A 22597-nucleotide genomic window follows, 5' to 3' on the forward strand; every position below is an offset into this window, starting at 1 on the left:
AAGACCAGCTAGAAAACCTGGCTCCCATCTCCTCTGGTCAGAACACTGCCTAGGTGTCTATGGGAGTGAGAAATGGAGGGCCTTATTTGGCTTCTGTGCCCTCCGAGTGGCGGGGAAATTATGGACCATTGATTAAAATCCAAGTATCCATCAGTTGGTACTCACTGGTACCGCCTGCCTTCACTTTTCCGAGTTGATCTTATTAAACAGATCGTGCCTGAGAGCAGACTCCATTTCATTTTTCTGCTGATATTAACGCTTCCTCATAAATTGTCCACATGTAGCATATTCTCACTTTTTATTACAGTAAATTGCACTTCCTGCACAGCCCTGGAAGCTGTCTCTATTTCATCTGAAGGAGCCACAAATGATCTGTAATGAATCTTCATCCCCCAGAGGCTGTGAGCCGGCGCTTCTGCCCCCGGAACAAAGTGGGAAGGCAGTTGGGAAGGGCTGTTTATCTCAGACTTGGTAAACAGTGAGGGCGAAGGCCGGGGAGGTCTAATGATGGACTAGAAATTGTTCAGATCTATCAGATTTTTTTTTCAAGATTTTATTTTTCTTTTTTCCTTCTTCTCCCCAAAGCCCCCCAGTACATAGTTGTATATTCTTCGTTGTGGGTCCTTCTAGTTGTGGTATGTGGGACGCTGCCTCAGCGTGGTTTGATGAGCAGTGCCATGTCCTCGCCCAGGATTCGAACCAACGAAACACTGGGCCGCCTGCAGCGGAGCGCGCGAACTTAACCACTCGGCCACGGGGCCAGCCCCCAAGTTCAGATCTATCAGCTTTTTACATGCATTTAGTTAATTATGCTTTCTCTTTTTTTTTTTCAATAGCAACATAATAGTTTTTCTGAGATTAAAGCCAGTGTCAAAAAAAAAAAAAAATCTAATGATGAATACTCTGTCTTCAGTGTTACAGTAATATCTTTTAAAATGCCATTGATTGCAAACTAGTCCAGAACTTACTCTGTTGTTAAGCAGGATATATGGGAATGTGCATCAGGAGGTTTGGCACTTAGCCCAAATGAAGAAACAATTATATCCCCATTGAAAAGCTCTAAAATGTGATCATGTTTCCATCAGCTTCCAAAGGTCACGCTATCTTGCATTTATCTACCTTTCAAGTTCACTTCTTTTCATTCTTAGGTTCTCTCAGATGTGCAGAAAAAGGGTGCTATTTTCAAATACTGGCAATACTTCCTTTCCACGGCACAGTGTTAACCGAAAATCAAGTGCATGGCCAAACCGTGCAGAGCGAGGACACTGGTGTCCCATGTGTGGGTTTCCGTTAACGTGGGACCGCGGGAAGGGAAGACGGTCTGCACATCAATATCCCTGTTTACTGGATGGGGCTTCCTATTTTTGCCCCTGACCTTCCCCAGACTCAGCACCAGGGAAATATGCAGGTGTGTCAATCCACCCATTTATTCATTCACAGACATCTTTCAAAATTCACTGTCCGCCAGGCACTGTGGGGGCCCAGGGGCTGCAAGTAGCCCAGGCCTTAGCCCTTAGGGAGGGACTGGAGGCTCCTCCCCATTGACAGAAATCCTTTGGCAACCAGAGGACCACCTGACCCAGGAGTTCTGGGGTTGGGGTGGCAGGAAACTCTAGGATCTAGGACCCAACTTTACAGAAATCCCTGTGACTTCCCAGGTCCACTCTGTAGGGCTTGACACCATCTGTGTCACCTTCCAGCTCAGCTCTCGCTTTTGCGTTAAACGTCTGTAAAAAGTGCCAAGTTTGCCTTCTCTTGGTCCCCAAGTTGGCATGATACGCTAGCAAGTACACGGGCTTTGGCGTCTGAAAGGCCCTGTTGTGCTGCCTCAGTTACGCTGACCTGCTGGGAGACTTTGGGTCAGTTCCCCTGTCTGTAGGCTCAGATCTGAAGCCTCTTTCTCTGGGTGGTTTGGGGGAGTCAGTGAGATGTCATGTGTAGAGGGCTCAGCTCAGGGTCTGGGAGAGGGAGGTGTGCAGTAAGTGCCGGCAGTTGCTCCCAGCCTGCTGCAGCCAGCTCTCACCTCAAGCCTTTCCCAGCTTCACCCTCCTTCAATTCCCAGGCAGCGGGCTCAGGTCTTCCTCAGCAAAAGACCCCTTTTGGGGTCCCTCAGGGTTTGGAAGCTACACAGGGTTAATTCTGCCATGCTTTCCCCAGACGGCCTCATATAGCTGAAGGTGATGGCTTCACCTCCATCATCCCCCAGAGCCCAGCCTCCTTCCCGCCAACACACACATGCTAAGCTGATGTTCCATGTGCTCAGGTGGCTGTGTTTCCTGCTCCCGCCAAAGATGAGGGCCCTGGGCTTCAAGGAGTCTCCAACAGAGCGATGGATGAGGTGGGAAGAGATAACTCACACTTGGTTGGGAGGGGCTGTCTCCTGGGAAGAGGCTGGGAGAAGAAACTGGAAGAGAGACCCACATAGGGTCCAAGATTCCCCAGTGGGATCTAGGAGTAAGGATGGAGTCAGAAATAGGCAGGCCCCTGGGAAGCCCAGAGTAGCCTGAGACAGTTCAGCGATATCCGCCCTCTGTGTTTTCTTGAGGTTCTGGGCGTAGCCTCTGAAACTTGGGCCTTACGTAGCTGCTTTGCTCATTTCCTTGCACATGGGCTCCTCGAATCATCCCTAGTCTTGCAGTCAGCTACTCCCCTTCCTTGCAAGTGGGGGGCATTGCACTCCCTCGTGCTTCAGAGGGGTGACATTGCATAGAGAGAATTGTTCCTAAATAGCATGTCCTTGCAAAGGCAACAGTGGGTCTTTAATGTCAGCTCAGTGTCTGTCCTTGGGAAAATGCCAGGCCCTGGGCTCCGGGGGGGATGTTCCGAAATGTTAGAGTTGGGGTTTTAAAAAGATGCTAATTGTCGACAAGCTTTCATTATCTCAAGCTCCCTGCGTTGAGGGGGTGCCTAGATAAGTGGCCAACAATTAACACATACATAAATAATCGGTGGCATTTGCACTTTGTAAAATAAATCCTCAGCGATGCCGCTGGAAGGCTTCCATGTGGAGGTTTTCTCCACTCCATTTACCATTCCTTTAGGCCAAGATAAAGTGAAACAGGCTCATCCTTAGGAAATGCAAGTGGAGTAATGGTCTTGGGCTTGAGAACGAGTTAACCTGGAGAAGCAAGGCAACGGTGTTTTCTCAGTTATGAGAAAAAGGATCGTTTTGTTCTCACTGTCAGGGGCCAGGCCCGGGCCCAAAGGCTCGTCTGCTGGCTTTGACATTTGTTCAGTCTTTTTGGGTAGCAGCAGGACCAAGGGAAAAAAACACAGGCTTTGGAGACAGATGGCCCCGAGTTCGAATCCAGTCTCTGCTGAGTATGAGCTGAGGGACCTGTGCAAGATTTGGGTCTAGAATTAGGTCTGTGAATGGGGCTGAGAACGCTGCCCGGCTCATTAGGGTATTGTGAGGAAAGCGAGGCCTGTGGGTCGTGAAGTGGAGGAGATGTCGCGCTGAGGTGTCTGGCTGGGTGTTTGATAAAAGCAGGCTCTCGTCGCCCTTGGGAATGGCTCAGACTTGGTCGTGTGCAAAAGGCTGAGAACACTCAGGAAGGGGACCAGGCTGGCGGTGCTTCCTCCAATCCCTCAGAACCTCTGTCTTCTCTGCTCCCCTCTAGGCGTTTGGATATTAGAACTGATCCTCAGCTCCATGTGGTCAAGGGGCCTCCTGGGGCCCGTCCAGGCAAGCTGCCCTGAGCAGACCATTCCCGCCAGTGCTCTGGGCTGCTTTCTGTCCACAGAGTTCAGGAGCCAGGAGCTGGCGCTTGGTGTGCATCTACTTCTCTATGGAAACTGTGGAATCAGGGTGGCTGGGTGGCCAGACAGAATGCAAATGTCCCCTGGCTCTTAGTGGGCCCTCAGGATGACATGTTGATATCCTGCATCGCTTATACCCCAGCTCTGTTGATGCCATTGGCCAGGGGAAAGGCACCCTGAGGTTCAGACAGGGCCTACTGCTCATGTCAAGGGGACACTTTCCCTTCCCAAAGCGTGGGAACAGCCGCCTTCCACTTCCTTTAACAGGGGTTTCCCATGATGGCACACTTTTCTCTCAAGAGGGTGGTACGTCGTATCCGCACAAGTGTAGACGTCCAGCTGTGCCTCTGCAAGTGACGCCCCTCCCTACTGTCCCACTGCCCCATCCACTGTCCCAGCCCATTCCATGGGCTACGTGCCACCTTCAGCATCTTGATCTCTTCTGTTCAAAAGGGGCTAAACCAGGAGACGGCATGATCCTTTGGAAGCTTCCACCTCCTCAGCTCTTCTTCTAAAGTTCTGTGTTTGCCAGTCTATTGATGGACCACAGGAGCCAGGCTCTGGGCTCTGATGGTTTGGCAAGACCCTGAGGGACTCAAGGCAACAACCTCACCTGTGCTGTGTTGAGGCGTTGAGCCACTGCGGGGGCCCCTGGGGTTCTCTGAGACGTAGTGCCCGCTCCCAGGTTCTGCGTGGAGCTCCCGCAGTTGCTCAGGCCTCTGCCACCTACGCTGCATTATTTGGAGGGTTGTCCCACAGCCGTGGTGCCCAGCTCCAGCAGAGGAGCCCAGTTGCAGGAAACTGGCCTTCCTGCTTGCTGAAGACGACTGACCTGGAGTCGATCCTGAGCAGGAGGCCGGCTCCTCTCCCTTCCCCACTCCGCCCCCAGAACAAAGGGGCTTCCCTTTATTGTTGGGTTGGCTCAGCACTTCTCTGCAGATGCGACAGCGTTACGCAATTGTAGACCCACACCTCGGCCAAGACGAGGGAGCCCCGTGTGTGCTGCCTTGAAGGGTCTGTGGACTCTTGGAGGAGGCAGAGCTACCACACTGGCGGTGGGTGTTTATTGTCGGTCGTCTTGCCATTGTTGGCTCTGTGGTGGCAGGACCGAGGCTCCTGGCTCACGCCGGGATCCAGAAGAGTTAGGACAGCTGCTGGTGGGTGACCATCCTGGTCTGTTGAAGGAAGGAAGGAGCACATGAGCGATGGTGCACTTCTACACATTTGAAAGAGACCACTGAATGATGACCATGCAGGAGACGTGAGTGGAAGGCATGGGAGGACCTGCATGTTGACTGATCATCTGGAGCGAGCTCCTGTCTGGGCTGGAAGCTTCACATGTCACTTCATTTAATTCTCATGGTAACCCCCAGGTGGGAGGTGTTTGTCTCAGGTTGGCTTCCCAGAAGCAGACTTTGAGGTGAGGATTTGTGTGACGATGATTTATTAAGAGTATTCCCAGGGGAATTTTTAAAAAGAGCAAGACAGCAGGGGAGTGGGAACGTGTAACAAGGAACGAGGGATGCCGGGGAGGGCTCGCCATCAAGCGAGGCAGTTTTGGCTCCGTCCGCAGCGGGATTCTAGAAACAGCTGAGCTCATGCTCTGAGCAGTCCCCATCAGGGAACAGGGCAGCTAGGATTTGTGTGTGTGACACCCTCAGTCCTTGGTTAGGGCTGTAAATTCCCAGGCACTTGCTTGTGAGTGCCAAGCAGTGTTCCGGCAGCCTGAGCCGCGGGTGTCTGCCACTAAGAATGAATGCACGCAGGGCGCCAATGTGCTCAAAAATCCTCATGGGATGTGAGGGGGACGTCGGCAGAGCATCGATAGCACTGTTGGCATTTGAACGCCTTGTAGGAGGAAGGGCGGCTCAGAGAGGTGGAGGAGCTCACCCAGGAGCACTCAGCTAGGCAGTGGCGGAACTGGGATTCGAACGTGTTCTGGCTGCCTCCTCTTACCTTGCTTGCACTGAGATCTCAGCCTCCATCTGCCTCAGATGTGGCTGGGGAGGAAGAGGGAAAGGACAGCACTTAGAAGGGGAATTAGTGGTGCTGGGCGGGACACTGCCCACTGGGCTGTGAGCATTTAGGGCTCTTCCCGCGGAGCTGGTGGCTCTTTAGTAATTAGCCGGGGAGGGCGGGGTGTTCTTGCTAAATCTGCAGCCGCTTCTCCTTCTCGCCATCTATCTCAGCTTCTGTGTGAGTTGCACCCGGTGGAAAAGGCTGCAGCCAAGTGCTATTTATCTCCGTGTAGGGAAAAGAGGCTTAACAAATTAGCTGATGCTTAATTGGTGAGGGAAAGTAGGACAGGAAAGTTGGCCAGTGGTCCTGTGGGGTTTTCTGATCAATTCTCTCCGTCAATATCTTCCACGCATGAGTCTGGGACTAGGTGGGAAGACTCCTTAGAGTAATCAGGGCTCCCACCCGCTCCCTGCAAGGTGCCGGCCACTGAGTCAGGTCCTCTGCGTGGCTGGCTCCTGCGGGGACATGCACAGAGACTCTTACTTGCTCAGGTGCACCTGTCCCTTCAGATTCACAGAACTCTCCATTCTGGAGCCAGGCTCCCTGCCCCGGAGGCCAAGAGTCAGGGTCGGAGCTCTGAGATGACATGGGATGGCAGGCACCTCACCATTCCCAGTGAATTAGCATCCCGAGGGGTGGGGCCCGGGCCATCCACGTCATTCAAAGCTCCCTAGGAGGTTCTTACGTGCAGCCAGACTTGAGAATCACTGCTGCAGAATGTCAGTGCGTGATGGGGTCTCAACCCCCACCCATGGTCAACCTCCACGCTGATACTTAACTATGTCCCATGGCGCCGCTGTCTGCCTGCCACTCGGGCACTTCCCGCAATGAGACCTCGCTGCTCCTCAGGCAGCCCGTTCCGTCTTGAACTACTTGGAAAGTCTGAAAGTTCTCTCTTACGCTGACTTGATATCTGCCTCTTTGGTTACTGGAGACGTTGGTCCGAACTCAACTCTCAGAGGCTGCAAAGAGCAATTCCAGTCTCTCTTGCACGTGATAGTTCTGTGTGTGTTTAAAGACGCTTGTACTGTCCTGGCTGCTAAGCATCGCTGGTCACTTGAACTGGCCCTTAGTTTACACTGTCCCACTCCATGACCAGATTCCAGTCTGCAGTGTCCTCCATCAAGCAGGGTAGCCCAGTAGTCAACCCCCCAAGGGACAGAGCAGAACGCCAGCCCCCTGCTATCCCGTGGTCTTTACTTAGTGGTATTACTTTCAAATCTCCTCTCCACATTTGCCCTTCTGCCCCTGGGCCGAAGTGTAGGACTTTGAGTTCAGCCCTATTAAACTATGTCTCCTTAGAGTCAGTTCCATGTTCCAGCTTTCTCAGGCGTATGACATCCTCTCAGCTCTGTGTCATGTGCAGATTTGACAAGCGTGCCAAGCGAGCATTATGGAAATGCGGAAGTGTTGGGAGTGGAGGCAAGCCGGAGCCCAGCAGTGTGCTGCTGTGTGTTCTCAGAGCACCCCGGGTCCACATCGGCCTCCTGGATTTCCTCTCCGGGCCTCTGGGCTTCTGCAGGCATGTAGGGAAGTCTGAGTGTTGAGAGGAGAGAAGCTCAGGGCTGGGAGGCTGTGACTCCACCGCCTGGGGGTCAGAAGGCTCCTCAGAGAGCTGCTCTTCTTGAGTCCTTGTGGCTTCTGTGGAGAGGGTCTGTTTTACTGAGTTTGTGGAATGAGACAGAAGGTGTTTGGGACGTGGCCCCATGCGGTATCCAGGTTCATGGCCTGGCATCTCTCGGAACTCCGTTCTCTCAGGTGGAGGAGAGAGAACACTTGGAGCCTTCTTCCTGAGGTAGGGGAGGAGAGAGACATAACTCATCTATCCTGGGGAGGAGAGGGTTTCGTCGGGGCATGGCTCATGAAGAGGAGGAGAACCTGTGTGGCTAGAAAAGACTCTCAGGATTCAAGAATCGGGGCGAGTCGAGGAGCAGAAGTGGAACCTGCATCTCTGCTTTGTGGGAAACACTTGGGACTTGTACGGACATCATTCTGTGTGCTTGCTGCTTCTTGAGACCGAGGACTTAAAATTTTACATACCTTGACCGACAAGAGGGGGCGAGCATTATCTACATTTCACAGATGAATAGATGGAGACCAGAGTGGTTAAATGACAGCCAGTGGAGGCAATCCCCTTCCAGCCCAGTCCAGACTCCTGTCCTCATTTGTCTTCGTGGAGGCTGGCACCCTCTTATTCATAGGCTAAAGAAGGAGAGTCTGTGTCCTTCACCCAACATGGTCTAGGAAAGTCCCCCATGCCGACCTTTGGTGTCCTAGAGGGAGCAGTCCATAAAGGACTGAGATGCTGGAGCTGGCCTGGGCCCTCCCGTGGGCTCTATTTCCACTTGCTTATTGTGTTGGCCAGCAAACTTGCCCTTCCTTGTGTAGGTGTGGTTCTAACTGAACCCTGTGCAATGACAGTCCCACTTATGGCTGGTCACTGGAACAGGCAGGCTCCTTACCCTTCTATGTCTCATCTGTCAAGAAGAATGAGTAGGATCTCTATGTATTGATAAGGAAAGATATTCTTGATACAGTATAAGTCAAAAGCAGTAGTTTTATCCTGCTGTGTATTTCATGATCTCATTTTAATAAAAACGTCTGTCTGATGTGTGTATGGAGATATGTACTTGCAGATGTGCCTAAAAACTTCTGCAAGGGGACACCACAGACAATCTCTGGGGGAGGAATTTGGAGGGATAAATGGGGGCATGTTCACTACTTTAGCACATTTTTAAAAAATGGGACAGGGATAGGCGGTGACTTGAACATTTTTATTTTTCTGTATTTTTTCAAATAAAACGAGTCATAAAAACTACACTACAAGAATACAAAACTACATAAACAAACAAGGAAACAAATACATGAGGGCCACAATCTGATAGGTCTCTCCCAGGTTTGTAGACGTCTGGGCCCAGTGCCTGGCACCCACCAAGGACTTGGCACCTGCAAACTGTTGAGTATTCTTACAGAACATACTTGAAAACTATCCGTTTCTTCTACTTCTTTCCATCTGTTGGCTTTCCAATTAAAGGAGGGAAAAAGCACTCCTAAAAACATGAGAAACAAAATAAGTACCCAGGTCCTACCTGCCTGGCCCTCCAACACGTCAATCGTATAGTCAACAACATTTATTGAATGCCTGCCATGTGCTGGTTGTAGTGAAAGCTTCTGGGACACAAGTGTGACCGAAACAGACGTGGCCCTTGACCTCATGGAGACTCCAACCTGGTGGAGGAGATAGACAATAAGAAATAAAAAACTGATAACTATTCAGGCACAGAAATGACAAGTGCTATAAAGAAATAGCACAGAGTACTATAAGAGAGAGTGATGGGGTGGGGTCACTGCCCAGAAGCAGGAAAGAGCCAATTTTATGGGTCCTAGAGCTGAAGGCGGCTCAGAGCCCCAGCTGTGAGCTGCCGTTTTCCGAGTGTGTTCAGCACCACTGGACAAGCTGCCATAAATCCATCCTTTCAGATTCCTGACTCTCTCGCCTTGGGCAATGATGAGACTCATCCCCTAAGTGCCCCTCCAGAAAGGTGTTTGCAGGCCTTCCCGGGACGGGGTGGGGAGGGCTGCCCACGCCTGTGGCCTTGTGATGCCTGCAGGAACTCGAGCTTCTAACCTTGCTCGGGGCTGGTGTACGAGAGGGCGGACCAACAGCAGGAACGCAGATGTCTGTGTTCAAATGAAGCGTCTTTTGGTGGAGGCAGCCAGAGCTGGCCCCAGGGGGGTGGCATGTTTTGTGAGGAAAAAATTCTCCAAGAACAATGTTTATCAAACCCTGTCTCGGCAGTCGTCCTGTGTGTCTGCCAGCTTCTGGCTCGCTTCTGTTCATGTTCATTTTCTCTTTCTCTCTGCAGGCCGTGGAGACCAACCTGGCTTCCAAGGACAGCCACTGGGTCTTTGTGAACGAGGTAAGAGCCCCAGAATGGTGAGGGGTGCAGCCCGCACCGAGCCCCCTGCCCCTTGGGAAAGCCCAGAGTGATCCTTTCAGGTCCGGCTCTGACTTGGGGTGCTGCAGTGAATTTCAGGGCTCCACGGTGCAAGACAGGAGGTCAGAGAGTTGGACTTGACCTACCAAGATGCTCACCTGGGGACTAATCCAGACCTGAGTCCACAACGAAGTCAAAAGTCAAAGAGAAAAACAACATCAAACAAACACAGATACAGAGAACAGATTGGTGGTTACCAGAGGGGAAGGGGGTCATGTATACAGTGATGGATGGAAACTAGACTTTTGGTGATGAACACAATGCAATCTATTCAGGAATCAAAATACAATGATGTACACCTGAAATTTAGATAATGTTATAAACAAATATGACCTCAATAAAACAAAAAAAAGAAGTGATGTCAGACATTAGATATGGGGGTGAGGTGAGGCAGCCCCTCAGGGGTCAGAGGCTGGAGAGATTAGGGCAGGTTAGAAAATGGGGTGCACGGGGGTGGGGCAAAGGAATGAGGAGGGGATGGAGGCTGCATTTCATGCTGGAGGTTGAAGGTTTGTGTGTGAGTGTGAGCGTGTGCATAAGAGTGCATGCATGTGAGTGTATGTGGGAATGCGTGTGTGTGAGGGTGTATGGATATGTGTGCATGCTTAAGTGTGTGTATGTGTGTATGTGTGGGCATGTGCATGTGTGTGCAAGTGTGTATGCATGTATGAGTGTAAATGTGTGTGCACACATTCTCATGCGACTCGTAGGGGTGGGGATCAGTGTAACCATTTAAAGAGGATGCATGGGAAGTGTGCCGTGACTGGCCGTCCCACTGGTTTGGGCCCTTGGAGGAATGGGAACACCAAGGTTTCATCGTGGTGTGGTCTGCTCTTCACCAGTGACACTCTGGCTGGCCCTGGCCTCCTCCAGGCTGCTGGCAGTACACGGGAGTGGCCTGTGACCACATGCCCTAGCTTCCCCGCAGATTCCCCTCTGCTCATGTATCCACTCAGGAAGCACCCACCAGCGCAGCCCGGGTGCTATTAACAGAGCTGGGTCTGGGACAGGTTTCTTGGTGCGTGCTCCCATTAAAGCTGCAGCCTTCAGCTGCTCTTAAATTAACTGATCAACTTCTAATGGCCTCATTCTAGAAGATGCAAGGTTTATGATGTCGGTAATTTATTCTTTTATGATGTGTGTTTCTTCATTAGCTCAGTGCTCCTATGGTTTTGGGTGGCTTATTTTAATAATTTTGCAGGTAGTATCAGATAGTAACTGCCGGCAAGGCCTACTTTTCATGGTTTTCCTCCATAAATTCACATCTTATTAGCTCTGCGTCTACGCGGGCCTGTTGGAGACATGCGTGGTCACTGTCCATTGATCCCTTGTTGCGGATGGTTGTGCTGGTAATTAGAAGGGACATGACGGCCGCCTCCCTATTCTTTGGAGCCTGCATGAGTCCTCCTTGGTCCTTGGGAAGTTCTGATCCTCTGGGCTTTGCCAGCTTGTCTGCAGGTTCCTCGCAGTCCAGTTTCTTTGTTCTAGAGAAAGCATGCATTCCATGTGCCCCTTAAGATGAATGTCTGGTGCAGTCTTTGTGTTCTTGGTGACTTTCCCACGTTGGATAGCCAGCGTTTCTCTGCTGCCTGTCTTAAAAGGTGCTGCATTGTTATGTTTCTAACCTGTTTTCTTTTCTCTCCCCTGCATTCCGACCCACCCCCAGCGTCCTCTGCCTGTCTCTCCTGACTCCCTCTTCAGGGCTGAGGTTAAGTTCAGACGGGCCAGTGCGAGGCACCCCAGTGCGGCTGGAACGTGGGGCTTCCTGGGTGTTACCAGGAGTCAGGTGGGGGCAGACTCATCAGAGCCCGTGGAGCAGCCTCCCCAGGAGGACGGCTCTGTCACTCCCTGCTCAGCAGCGCACCCTGGGCCAGCACACCTATGGCCCCATTGGGAACAAAAGTCCTGTAGTTCTGTGACAGCTGTGTCGTTCTAGGCTCTATCCAAATACGGAACCACAAACAAACAGTATCCCAGGTGCTTTTCTGCTTGTCATATGTGATGACTAGGACAGAACAAGGTGGGAAGAGAGTCAGGGGCGGGTGTCTGGTGGGTCCAGCTGTCTCCAGGCTTCAGCCGTTGCACTGGGGCCCCATCGTCTCTCTTCCTGAGCTGTTCCCCATGTCTCTGGAAGAAGTTCAGTTCCTCAGACGAGCCCAGGTCCGTGGCTCTGTCCCCAAGAAGGCCTGCGCGGTGGTCCCCAGCTCTGCCCCCTGCTTCCTTCATTCCTCACAGACTCCGTCCTCCATTTCTCCCTCTGCATTTGACTCCCTTAATGTATTTTCCCAGATTCAAGATAAACACTCAAGGGCATGTGTTTCTGTTGCTTTCTCTATGCAGTGGCTTTCTTAATGCGTCTGCCCCCTCACCCGTGAATATCAGTGCCGCATGTGACAGGCCTGTTTGGAGAAGGGGTAATTGGGTGCAGAGAAAGGCTTGTGAGTCTGTACGCCTCACTGATAGTTTCTCCAGGTCTCTGGGCTCCACTGTGGGGACACTGGCAAGCAGTGCTGTTGGGAGTAAACTATATTTTCATGGACTGATTAAGTTACATGTTAGCTTGATGGAGGGTAGGGGATTTGAAAGAACTTGGGGAAAGCAAAATGAACCCATAGTCATGGAGGCCACTGGGTCCTGAGTCCCTTGAGGACAGGGCCAGAATCCAGCTCATCTCTGAATCCTCCGTGTCCGGTACAGAGAGTTGATTCTTGAAAAGGTTTGGTTGAAGGCAGGTGCATGTCCATAGGATAGAGCAAGTTGCTTTGATGAGCAGTTCCCAGGCAGCCTCTGAGAAAAGACAGAGGCAGCGATGAAGACCCGAGTCTTGGGGACAGAGGGGACCGCTTGGGGCTGCTCATCAGAAGCTGCCAGCTCAGGACCCATTAGACTTGACTTTCGTTGAGCTAGGTGTCTTCCAGAACCTCTTTATTAGCTGGGCTGGAGTGCTTCCTCTCCATGTGGCCTCAGCAGATCCAGGTGAGCCAGTTGTCCCTCTGGCCCAGTGACTCACAGGTGTCCTCAGTGCTGGTGGGGCCTGGACACAGGGGAGAATGTCCTCCCCGCGAGGCTCTGCGTCCAGGCAGGAGACGTGCCGCCTCATAGTCTGGCCTCTTGGGAACTTTTCAGAGGAAATTCTTTTATGGAATATGTATGTGACTTCCAGCTCCTTCCAGAACCAACTGTGTTGCAGACGTGGAGTGCTCCATTTGCTGCGGGCACCTCTCATTGTTAAACTAGCTCTTCCAGACCTGGAGACAAAGCACGCTTTGGTGGGAATGGAATAAGATGCTGAACAAGCAGCGCAATAGCATGCATAACCCTTGCACTTAGGTTTTCTCAGTGAGTGAGCTCCTGAGCCGTGATCTGTGGCTCAACAGGGGCCCAGGGGGAGGTGGGTTCTAAGAGGGACGAGGCGCAGTTGGCAGGCCCTTGGCACCCCTGCCTCCTTGCCAGCATATGTTGATGACCCCCACATCCCATGTCCATTCCAGACCTTGTCTCTGAGCTCAGACCCAGAGATTCAGATGCCGTCTTAACTCAGCCACTTGGAAGCCTCATGATCACCTCCAGCTCAGTGCATCTCTGCTTATTCTCCTCCCCCTAACCTGGTTCTCACTGTGCTCCAATCTCAGGGACCAGTGTCCCCATCCTTCTGGTTGGCTCCCTAGCCAATGGAGAAAAGCCCACATCAGGCTCCTTGCCCCAGAACCCACTCCAGGATGACCCTGACCATGCCTTTGCAGCCTTACTGACTTCTCCCCTTCTGCTCACTGTCCCATGGCTCATCCGTGCAGGCAGATGGGTGACTGGCTGCTTCCAATATTTATTTTCCTCTCCTGGCTCTGGGCTGTGCCAGGATTTCCCTTTATGCCTGCATGCCCCTCCTGAATCTCTGATTGTCAAGGACTTATCTTTCCTTCAGGGGTCTGCTAAACATGGACTCTGATGAAAGGTCTTCCTGGATTTCCCCACTAGGGTTCCTCGTTCTCCTGCTGTTGTGTACTGCTCACCCCTGCTATGTTGTGTTGGGGACCTTATGCACATCCCTGACTCCCTGAACAGCCCATAAGTGAGTGTTGGACTCCTTTCTCTCAGGTTCCAGAGTCCGCAGCATGAAGGGCTCACACGTGGAGGAGACGCTGGGTTAAGCCTCCTGCTACTGTGTCTGCCTGTTGCTTCCTCCCTTTGTTGCTGCTTGTCTAATTGCCTCCACATGGAGGAAGAGGCATTTCTAAGCATCCCACTCCTTCATGGAGTCAGAAAGCTGTGATCCTGCTCCAGGAGCTCCAGCCATCAGTACCCTGTGCTCCATGCACCTCCTTTTCTTGTGCCTGAATTATGAGGCCCATGCGGTACAGGCTTTCTTCTGAGGCACATGCTTGCTCCCCTTGCCCCTGGACCCAGCCATTGGTAAATGGTGGAGCAGCCAGGGAGGAGGGCAGAGGGAGCACTGGCTAGGCTTCCTACAGCAGCGTCCAAATTGTGCTGGGGGAACACGTGTTCTGCTACTTTGCAGGTGATTTGTGGAAAAAGGATTCTGTGATCAAGGAGGGTGGAGAACTTAAATGGCGTGAAACAGGTGCCTTCGGCAGGCATCTTTGGTGTCTGATGCATGCCGTGCTTTCCAAGGATGAAGCGGTACACACTGCCTGCCACATGCTTTCGTGTTTCCAACACATGCCTGTGCTTTTCCTCTTGACAGGTGCTCACCTCTGTGCTGGAACAGGTTGTTGGCAGGTGGTGCAGTGTCAGGGCCATAGGGTAGAGCTCAAATTCCTCCACGTGTCCCGTGAGGCTGTTCATGAGCTGCCTTCAGAGCCCCTTCTGGTCTCAGTTCCTGCTACCTCATGTCATATAGAGCTGCTCTGACCTAAGAGGTCTCCACCACCCCAAGCACAGGGTCATCCCAGTGTCTGGACCTCTTCAGCCCCCTCTGCCCAGAGTGCGCTCCTGTTGTTGGCCCTTAGGCCCCAGGCTCCGCCTTATCACTTTCTTTGGTTTGTCACCAATAGATCCTCCAGGAGGATGCTCTGGGTACAGACCTTGACCTACCCCTGAGGGGACTTCCATCAACAGTCCAGAGAACGTGACTCCAGACTTTCAAATCTTCCTACCCCAAAACACACGCTGGGATAAAACAAATGAAAACGAGATTAGGCTACACGTGTATAATGTGGGGGAAAGGAATGCTAATGCACTAATTGAAGAAAACAAGAAAAAATACCATGATATGAAAGCTGAATCAAATAGCTTTAGGAAATCTCTATTTGGGACACAGAGAAAGAGAGGGAGGAAAAAGATTTAATTCGTTTGCTTCCTTTCATTTTGAAGTTTCCAATTCTGTTTGGATGTTAAGTCCCCATTTACAATTTGCACATTTAATTTAGTAACACTCAAAAGCAATTATGTTCGTTGTAATCGATTTGCCTGTTTCTCTCTCCAGCCCCACTGAGGGGTCCTTGAGGACAGGGACCACATCTTACCCTCCTCTGGAGCTCCAGCTGAGAACCCAGAACGAAGAACAGGAGTTGCCATTTATCAGACATTAGACAGAGCCAGGCACTGGTTTTAAGCATCCCTTTTTTAAATCTATTTTTTACTTAAAAATTAACAGCTTTATTGAGGTTTAATTCACATACAACAAATACATGTATTTAAGTGTACAACTTACGTTTGGCCTATGTGTACACCCGTGAAACTGTAACCATGGTGAAGGTAGCGAACATCTCCATCACTCCAAAAGCATCCTTGTGACCTTTTGTAATCCCACCCCTGCATCACCTTTCCCTACTCCCTAGGCAACCTGTTTCTCGCACTACAGTTTATTTGTATTTTCTAGAGTTTTATATAAATGGAATCATTTTCTCTTTTGCTGTGGCTATTTCCTTCCTGATAATTATTTTGAAATTCATCCATATTGCGATATATAGCAATAGTTCTTTTCTTTTTATTGATGAGGAGTATTCAAATATATGGATATACCAGAATTTGGGTATCCATTTACGCCTTGATGGACATTCGTGTTGTTCTAGATTTTTGGTGACTACAAATAAGGCTGCTGTGAACATTCATGGATAAGTCTTCCTGTGGGCATGTGCTTTCATTTTTCTTGGGTGCATATTTACAAGTGGAATTGCTGGGTTGTAGGGTAGATGTGTGTTTAACTTTTTAAGAAACTTCCAGGTTGTGTGAGAATTCCAATTGCTCCACATCCTCTTCGGTTCTTGGTTTGATGAGATGTTTTGATATTAGCCCTTGTAGGTGTCTATAATGGTACCTCATTGTGACTGTACTTTTCATTTCCCTGACAACTAATGATACTGAGCAACTTTAATGTGTTTATTTGCCATCTATATCTTCCTGAGAGGGGAAGCTGAGATCATTGATTTGAGAACTTTATTTTCCTTTAGTGCTATAAACTTCCCCTTAAGTGATTTGATGGTGTCCCCTCGATTTTGATATGTTGTGTTTTCATTGTTATTCAATTCAAAATTCTTTTTATATTATCTTTTGATTTCTTCTTTGACCCATGGGTTGTTTAGAAGTGCGTTATTTAGTTTTCCAATATTTGGGGATTTTTTGCAGGCATCTTCCTCTTATTGATTTTTAATTTAGTTTCATTGTGGTGAGAGAACATAGGTTCTATTACTTGAATCCTTTGAAATTTATTGAGACTTATTTGATAGTCCAGTATATTGTCTTTCTTGATAAATGTTTTATGTGCACTTGGAAAAGGATGTATAATCTGTTGTTGTGGTGTGGAACGTTCTATAAATGTCAGGTCAATTTAGCTGAGAGTGTTGTTTCTGTCTTATGCATCCTTGATGGTTTTTTGGTCTATTTGTTCTATCAATTATTGAGAGAGGGGTATCAAAATATTCAACTTTAATTGTAAGTTTGCCAGTTTCTCCATGTAGTTTAATAAGTGGTTGCTTAATATATTTTAAGCTGTGTTACAAGACACATAAATGTTTAGGATTTTTATGTCCTTTTGGTTAATTGATCTGTTATTACAAAACGGCCTTCTTTATCCCTCTGCTCTGAGCTATACTTTATCTGATAATCCTGCAGCTAGTTCAGATTTATTTTGACTAGTGTTAGCGTTATGTATCTTTTTCCATCCTTTTACTTTTAACCTGCTTGTTTCCTTTTGTTTAAAGTATGTCTCTTTAGGCCATTTTGTTTTATCCATTATAAAAGTCTTCCTTTCAATTGAAGTGCTTAGATAATTTACATTTAATGTGAGTATTGTATATGGTCATTAGAGGGTGGAATCCTGGAAGCCAAGTGAAGAGACCATTTCAGAGATAGGACTGACCACTGATGTCAGGTGCTGCTGCTATGAGGCTGTGCTGACCTGGGGTGAATGTGCGGAAGGCTTGGAGGACCAAGTCTCTAGGTGCTTCAACTTGTACTGTTCCATTTGACAGATAAAGAAACAGAGGCTCAGAGGAGTGGACTGACTTTTCAATGTCACTTAGTAAGTGGCAGAGTCGAGATTTGAAGTTAGGTGTGAGTGACTCCAGATTTAAGAAATATATACTCTATACCACACTGCCCCTCTCTTCTCTTTCCCCTTCACACACAGCACTCACTAAATGCTAAATACATGACCAAATACCAGCAATGTTTGATTTTTTTCATAATTGGGAAGCAATAATATAGTTCTTGTCATGAAAAGTCTTATTATAAAACTTTTATTATTTATGACTGGATTTCTTCCCTTTATGTTATTTTATATATTAGCACCTTCTTTTTAAAATCTCCTATGGAAAAGGTGAAAGAAGTCTGCAAAGCCCACACAAATCAGCTAATACATGTCACATGCACAGTATCTGAAGGGAACAAACAGTATTTACTGGAAATGTACTTCCATTTGTTAATCAGAATATATCTATTTTCCTTTCTCAGCCCCAAATCTGTGAGATGTAACACTTATGGTTACAGATACATGAGGAAATTGTTATGTAATATCATTCTTCAGCCCTTTTCTAAGCCCCAGGGGGAGGGCACTTGGAGCTGCACAGATGGCAGATTTGGGGAGCAGTACTGAGAAAGCAGTGACGTACTGTTGTGTTCTAGGTCAGTCTTTCGGACCACACCCTGGATATGATTTGGCTCCAACCCTCACCACTTCTTTGACTTTGGGCCAATTGTTTCACTTCCTTCCTTGAACCTTAACTTTCCCATCTGCTCAGTAGGGTTCATGATAGCTGCCTCATAGGAAAGTTGTGAAGATTAAATGAGATAACTCACCAGAGTGACCCATCACAGGGCCTGGCATATATTCAGTCTCTGAACTCGGTGCCAAGCCAAATAATGAGAACAGAGGTTTGGGTGAAAAGGAAAAACATCAGCTTTTATTTTCTTTGTTGGGCAAAGGGACCACGCAGCAGGCTAGCTCTTTAAGAACCGCTGGCTCCCCATTAAGAAGCGGGTAAAGGGTTTTTAAAAGTTTGTGAGGAATGTGCCTGCTGGTAGGGAATGGGGAGCCTGTGACCCAGCTGGTCAGCATTTTCCCATCGGGCAGCATCTGGTCTTGTGAGGCTGTTTGCAAGGCAGATGGGGGTGGTGAGATGAGGAAGTCTATAGGTGGAGGTCCTTGGTTGTCTGTATCCATGGTGCATGGTGGATTCTGGCGCCAGGAAGCCAAGGAGCTGGGGCCTGGGAAGCTGCAGCTTCTTGATATTCTCTGGGCATCAGTTTCCCTGTAATAAACTTCAAGGACCTGTGATTAGTCCAAACTTTAGTGTGAACCCAGCGTGAGGCCCCTGGACTTTAACAATTTGTAACTTCTATTTGGTTGTGAAGCTCAGGGAGTCAAAGGTTAAAGAAACAGATAATTACATGTGAGTGTAACTAAAGAAACAGGGAAAGAGAATGAGTGCTTTTGGTTTTAACCCCATATATGCTGGGGTCAATGTAGGGGAAATGATATCAGGGCTGATATTAATTAAAAGCCTGTAACACAAGCACTCTTAAAAGATACCTCCTCTTACTAACAAATAGCTGATATCCTGCAGGAAAGTTCATCTTTTGGACTTAATTAAGGGCACACCCAGAGTTAAGGAATTGATGCCAGGTCTCCATGTCTTTATGAGGTGGGCAGGGGAATAGGGACATGGCTTGAGTCATTGCCTGGATGAACCTGAATTACAGCCTCTGTAACTATGTTCTGGGCTTGTGGGGACCTTAGTTCTCCCTAGCTCTGCCTTCCAAACTCCTATGCATCCTATAAGACTCAGCTCAAATTACCCTCCCTGCAATTTGCAACAACTATTGATTTCTTCCATGACCTTTTCTTCTCCAACACCCCAGAGAATTCAGGCTGTGATTCTTCAGTGGTCCTTAACCTCTTCCTCCAAGTCCTGTCTCCCTACCAAGACATATAACTCTTGACAATCTATCATTCATTTATCTCCATGGACCAAATACCTATGAGGCACTGGGGATGCATAGGAGAATTTGAGGCATGTGTTCCTCACCCTGGGAGGGCTTATAGTATCGTGGGTGAAAAACATGTGTTCCTGGATCACTAAACTACAGGTAGGCCGTGGTTATAGGAGACACTCCGGATCCTCTGCAGTTTGCAGTCAAGTTCAAAGTTCAAGTTCAAGCTCAGCCAGGCCTCTACCATTACTGTGGAATCAGATTCCACGTTTCAGACGTGAGTCAGTTGTTCCCAACAAGTATATTGTCGTTTTGCAGAGTTTTGACAGAAGAATGGTTGGGAAAGGAGTGCTGACGCTTGGAGAGTTTTAAAAATAGCTTTAATTACCACGTGTAGCAAATGTGACTGAAAACTAAAGGATAGTGTCTCTACCTTTCTGCATTCCTATCCATCGCTCTTCCCACAAATGGGTTCTGATGGATTCACGTGAACTTACTGCTTGTGCCAGAAAGACCCTATCATCTGTGCCTTCTACCCTGACACTACACCTCCTTTGCCAGGCTGGATTCATCTCGTGGAGAGGCGAGAAGCAATTGTGCGCACAAACACACACACATACATACACACGCGGCTGCTGCCTTCACACGCAGCATAGGGTATAGCAGGCCCCTGGTGGGGTTCCCAAGAAAAGTCCTTTCAAAGCTGGAAGGTGGAAGCAGAAATGAAGGCAGGAGACAATTCAAGCCACCAGAACTTCTGGTGAAGTGTCTTAAATGATGTTTGAAGGCTCATGGAGACAGCAGGCTCAGCTTTCGTTCTTTCTTGCATTGTGTCAAACCAGAGATGTTATGTGAACTGGACCAGCCTGTCTCTTAGAGCTGGTTAAAGAATCTCAAATGAATATCTTGTAGTTTCAGAAACAGGCGTGAGGAAACCCTTTAATAGTCAGTGATCAGAACTAAGATGCACTTTCCTGCATCACTGGAGACTGGCTTGTCGGCTTCGGAGGTGATGAGGGGCTGAGGGAGCCAGGTGCTGCCATCATCACGCATGGTGTTCCTCCTGGCCAGGTGCAGAGTGGGGCTCTTGGTCAAGGATTGGTGAAGAACTCACCTTGTGAGGCCAGTGGGGTCTGAATGGCCTCCTCCCTACCCTCAGATTTCTGCTTGTTTGTGGTAGAGCATTGTAAGAACAGCAAGTTGAGTGATTGCCCTCAGAAGCAAGGAAACTCACATCGTTGAATACCTACTGTGTGCCATGCTGTGCTTTGGATGCTGTATAGCCATTATTTCAAAACAAATTAAGTCTGTCCATGAAATCTCATTTAAAGGGATGGCAAAAATTTTGAACCCCTTATAACAGGATAGCTTCCTCCTTGCCCTCATGAAGGTTGTGCAAAGGTTCCTGGGTTTCATACTGTCAAGATCAATCATAGAAGGATTCCTGTAGACCCTCAGGGAGTTCTAATCCACTTTGGTCCTCAACGTTAGGCAGACTGATTTTTTTTTTTCTGAGCCTGAGAGAACCCAATGCTTGGGACCCAGCCTCCATAACTGGCCACCGGCCACTCCTTTCCGATATCCCATCTGAGGACTGATGTGTATTAGGAGACGGGGAGACCCACCCCCCCACCCCCCACTGCCAAGCTCCTCTTCTGCCCCCTCTCTATCTCTGCCAGAAGCTCCTGGCTTTGGCCGTTAGGACCACACCCACTCTCTAAGCCACAGAAGCTCCACAGCCAACTATCATTTCTGAGTTCACCTGTTTGTTGAAAGAAAACGTCTTGGAGAAAGAAGAGCACAAACTTTCTGGAGCATACGGTGTTGTTGGCTTCTGAGGGTGTGTGTGAGTGCATGTGGTGGAAGGGAAGGGACAGGACAGAGGAAAAGCAGAGAAAAATTGTTCTAATTCTTTTTGACTCTTCTACAATAGTAAAACAAAATGCCTATTAGTGTGCCCATGAATTATCCTTTCAAACAGCCTCAGATATATAGTTTATTTTGCCAAATTGAGGTTTTCCTGTTATGTTCAGTTCTGTGTCCAACTGTTTTCAATTAATAATATATCATTAACATTTTATCATGTCAGTAAATAGCATTTGAGATAATATTTAATGGCCTCATAGTAGTCTGTCATTTGGACGACATAATTTATGCAGATCTCCATTTTTGGAAACTTAGTTTAGTTAATGCTGTTGAAAGTAATGCTGAAATCTACATCCTTCTTGCTAGATCTGCTGACGTCTCTCTGGTTTCTAATGATGGTAAAAATATTGTTTCGAAGCATGAGTGATCTCAAAGAGCCTGAGCCCCTTTTGTCAGAGTGCCTGTCTCATCCCAATCTTGTGTCTCGTGAACATGAATATAATCAACATTTTTCATTTGTATCATTATTATAGATGAAAAAAGGCTCACCACATTGTTTTAATTTATATTTCTTTGCTTATTAGCACGTCAAACACTTTAAATATTTACTGCTCATGTCTATTTCTAGCTTTGTGGCTTGCTTGCTCATGTCCTCGATGCAGATATATTAGTCTTTTGTTACATGGTTTGATCTTTACAACAACCTCTGTGAGAGTATTCTTAACACTAGAGTCCAAATAATGAAACGAGGCTCAGAGAAGGTCTGAACTATCACGGCTGGATAAAGACAAGTGGGGATTTTAAGCTCGAGTTGATCTCATTCCAAAGCCTGTGTTGTCTCCATGTAGTACTTGCCTCTGAACCAGCCCCGTCCTCCGGTAATGGGAGATTCATGTTGACGTATGTCTTTTAAGGGTCAACATTTCTGCACCAAGCCAAGTAAATCTTCCAATTATTATATTGGACTAGATCATTTTAATTTCTGAATCAAAACTTGGCTTTGCAACTTAAAGTGACAGAGAATTTTCTGTTAACCCTAATTAATGAACAAAGAAGTCATGAAACCTTCCCAAATTGTCATCGAGTTGAAGGGAATGAGTGGGACCAAAGGCGCATGGAAGACAACATCGAGTGGCTTTTATGACGAAACCCAAGGAATCCTGCTTGTTCAAGGCCCTGGCTCTGTTTGTGGGAGTTTTCAATGGCCCTAAAGAAGGCCCTCCAAGAAGATTTGCAATGAGGGAGCAGGTGCCCCTCTTGGTCCTCTAGGGAGTGGAAGCACATCCAAGTTCTCTTCTCCCCTCAGAGAAATGCTCCTCACTAAATCCTCTTTCCCTCAATTTTAACTCCCCCGGACTTTTTATATCCTCCTGTGGATGAGAATTTTTAGAGTCAAGAAATTGCTTCTCAGTCATTTCCCTTGGCCAAGCTGCATGTGTGCCAGGCACTTCACTATGGAATTTCATATCATTAAAGCACGGTGCCTCTAAGGGAAATTCCAATTTAGCATAATGGTTCAGTTTAATAGAAAATGCCATTTCCTGCTCCAGATATTGGCTTCAGGA

General features: G+C 48.3%; 1 protein-coding gene across 2 annotated transcripts in view; it reads left to right on the plus strand.

Moving 5' to 3' along the window:
- The window catches only part of GRID1 (glutamate ionotropic receptor delta type subunit 1), a 677925-nt gene that overhangs the window by 415920 nt on the left and 239408 nt on the right, over positions 1-22597 (plus strand). For both annotated transcript variants that reach the window (XM_044759934.2, XM_044759928.2), the window contains exon 5: positions 9645-9698. In XM_044759934.2, the coding sequence (XP_044615869.1) occupies positions 9645-9698 (54 nt within the window). The remainder of the gene's footprint in view (positions 1-9644; positions 9699-22597) is intronic.

The sequence above is a fragment of the Equus asinus genome, chromosome 2 (assembly GCF_041296235.1).
Source record: "Equus asinus isolate D_3611 breed Donkey chromosome 2, EquAss-T2T_v2, whole genome shotgun sequence".
In the NCBI taxonomy this organism is placed as follows: Eukaryota; Metazoa; Chordata; class Mammalia; order Perissodactyla; family Equidae; genus Equus; species Equus asinus.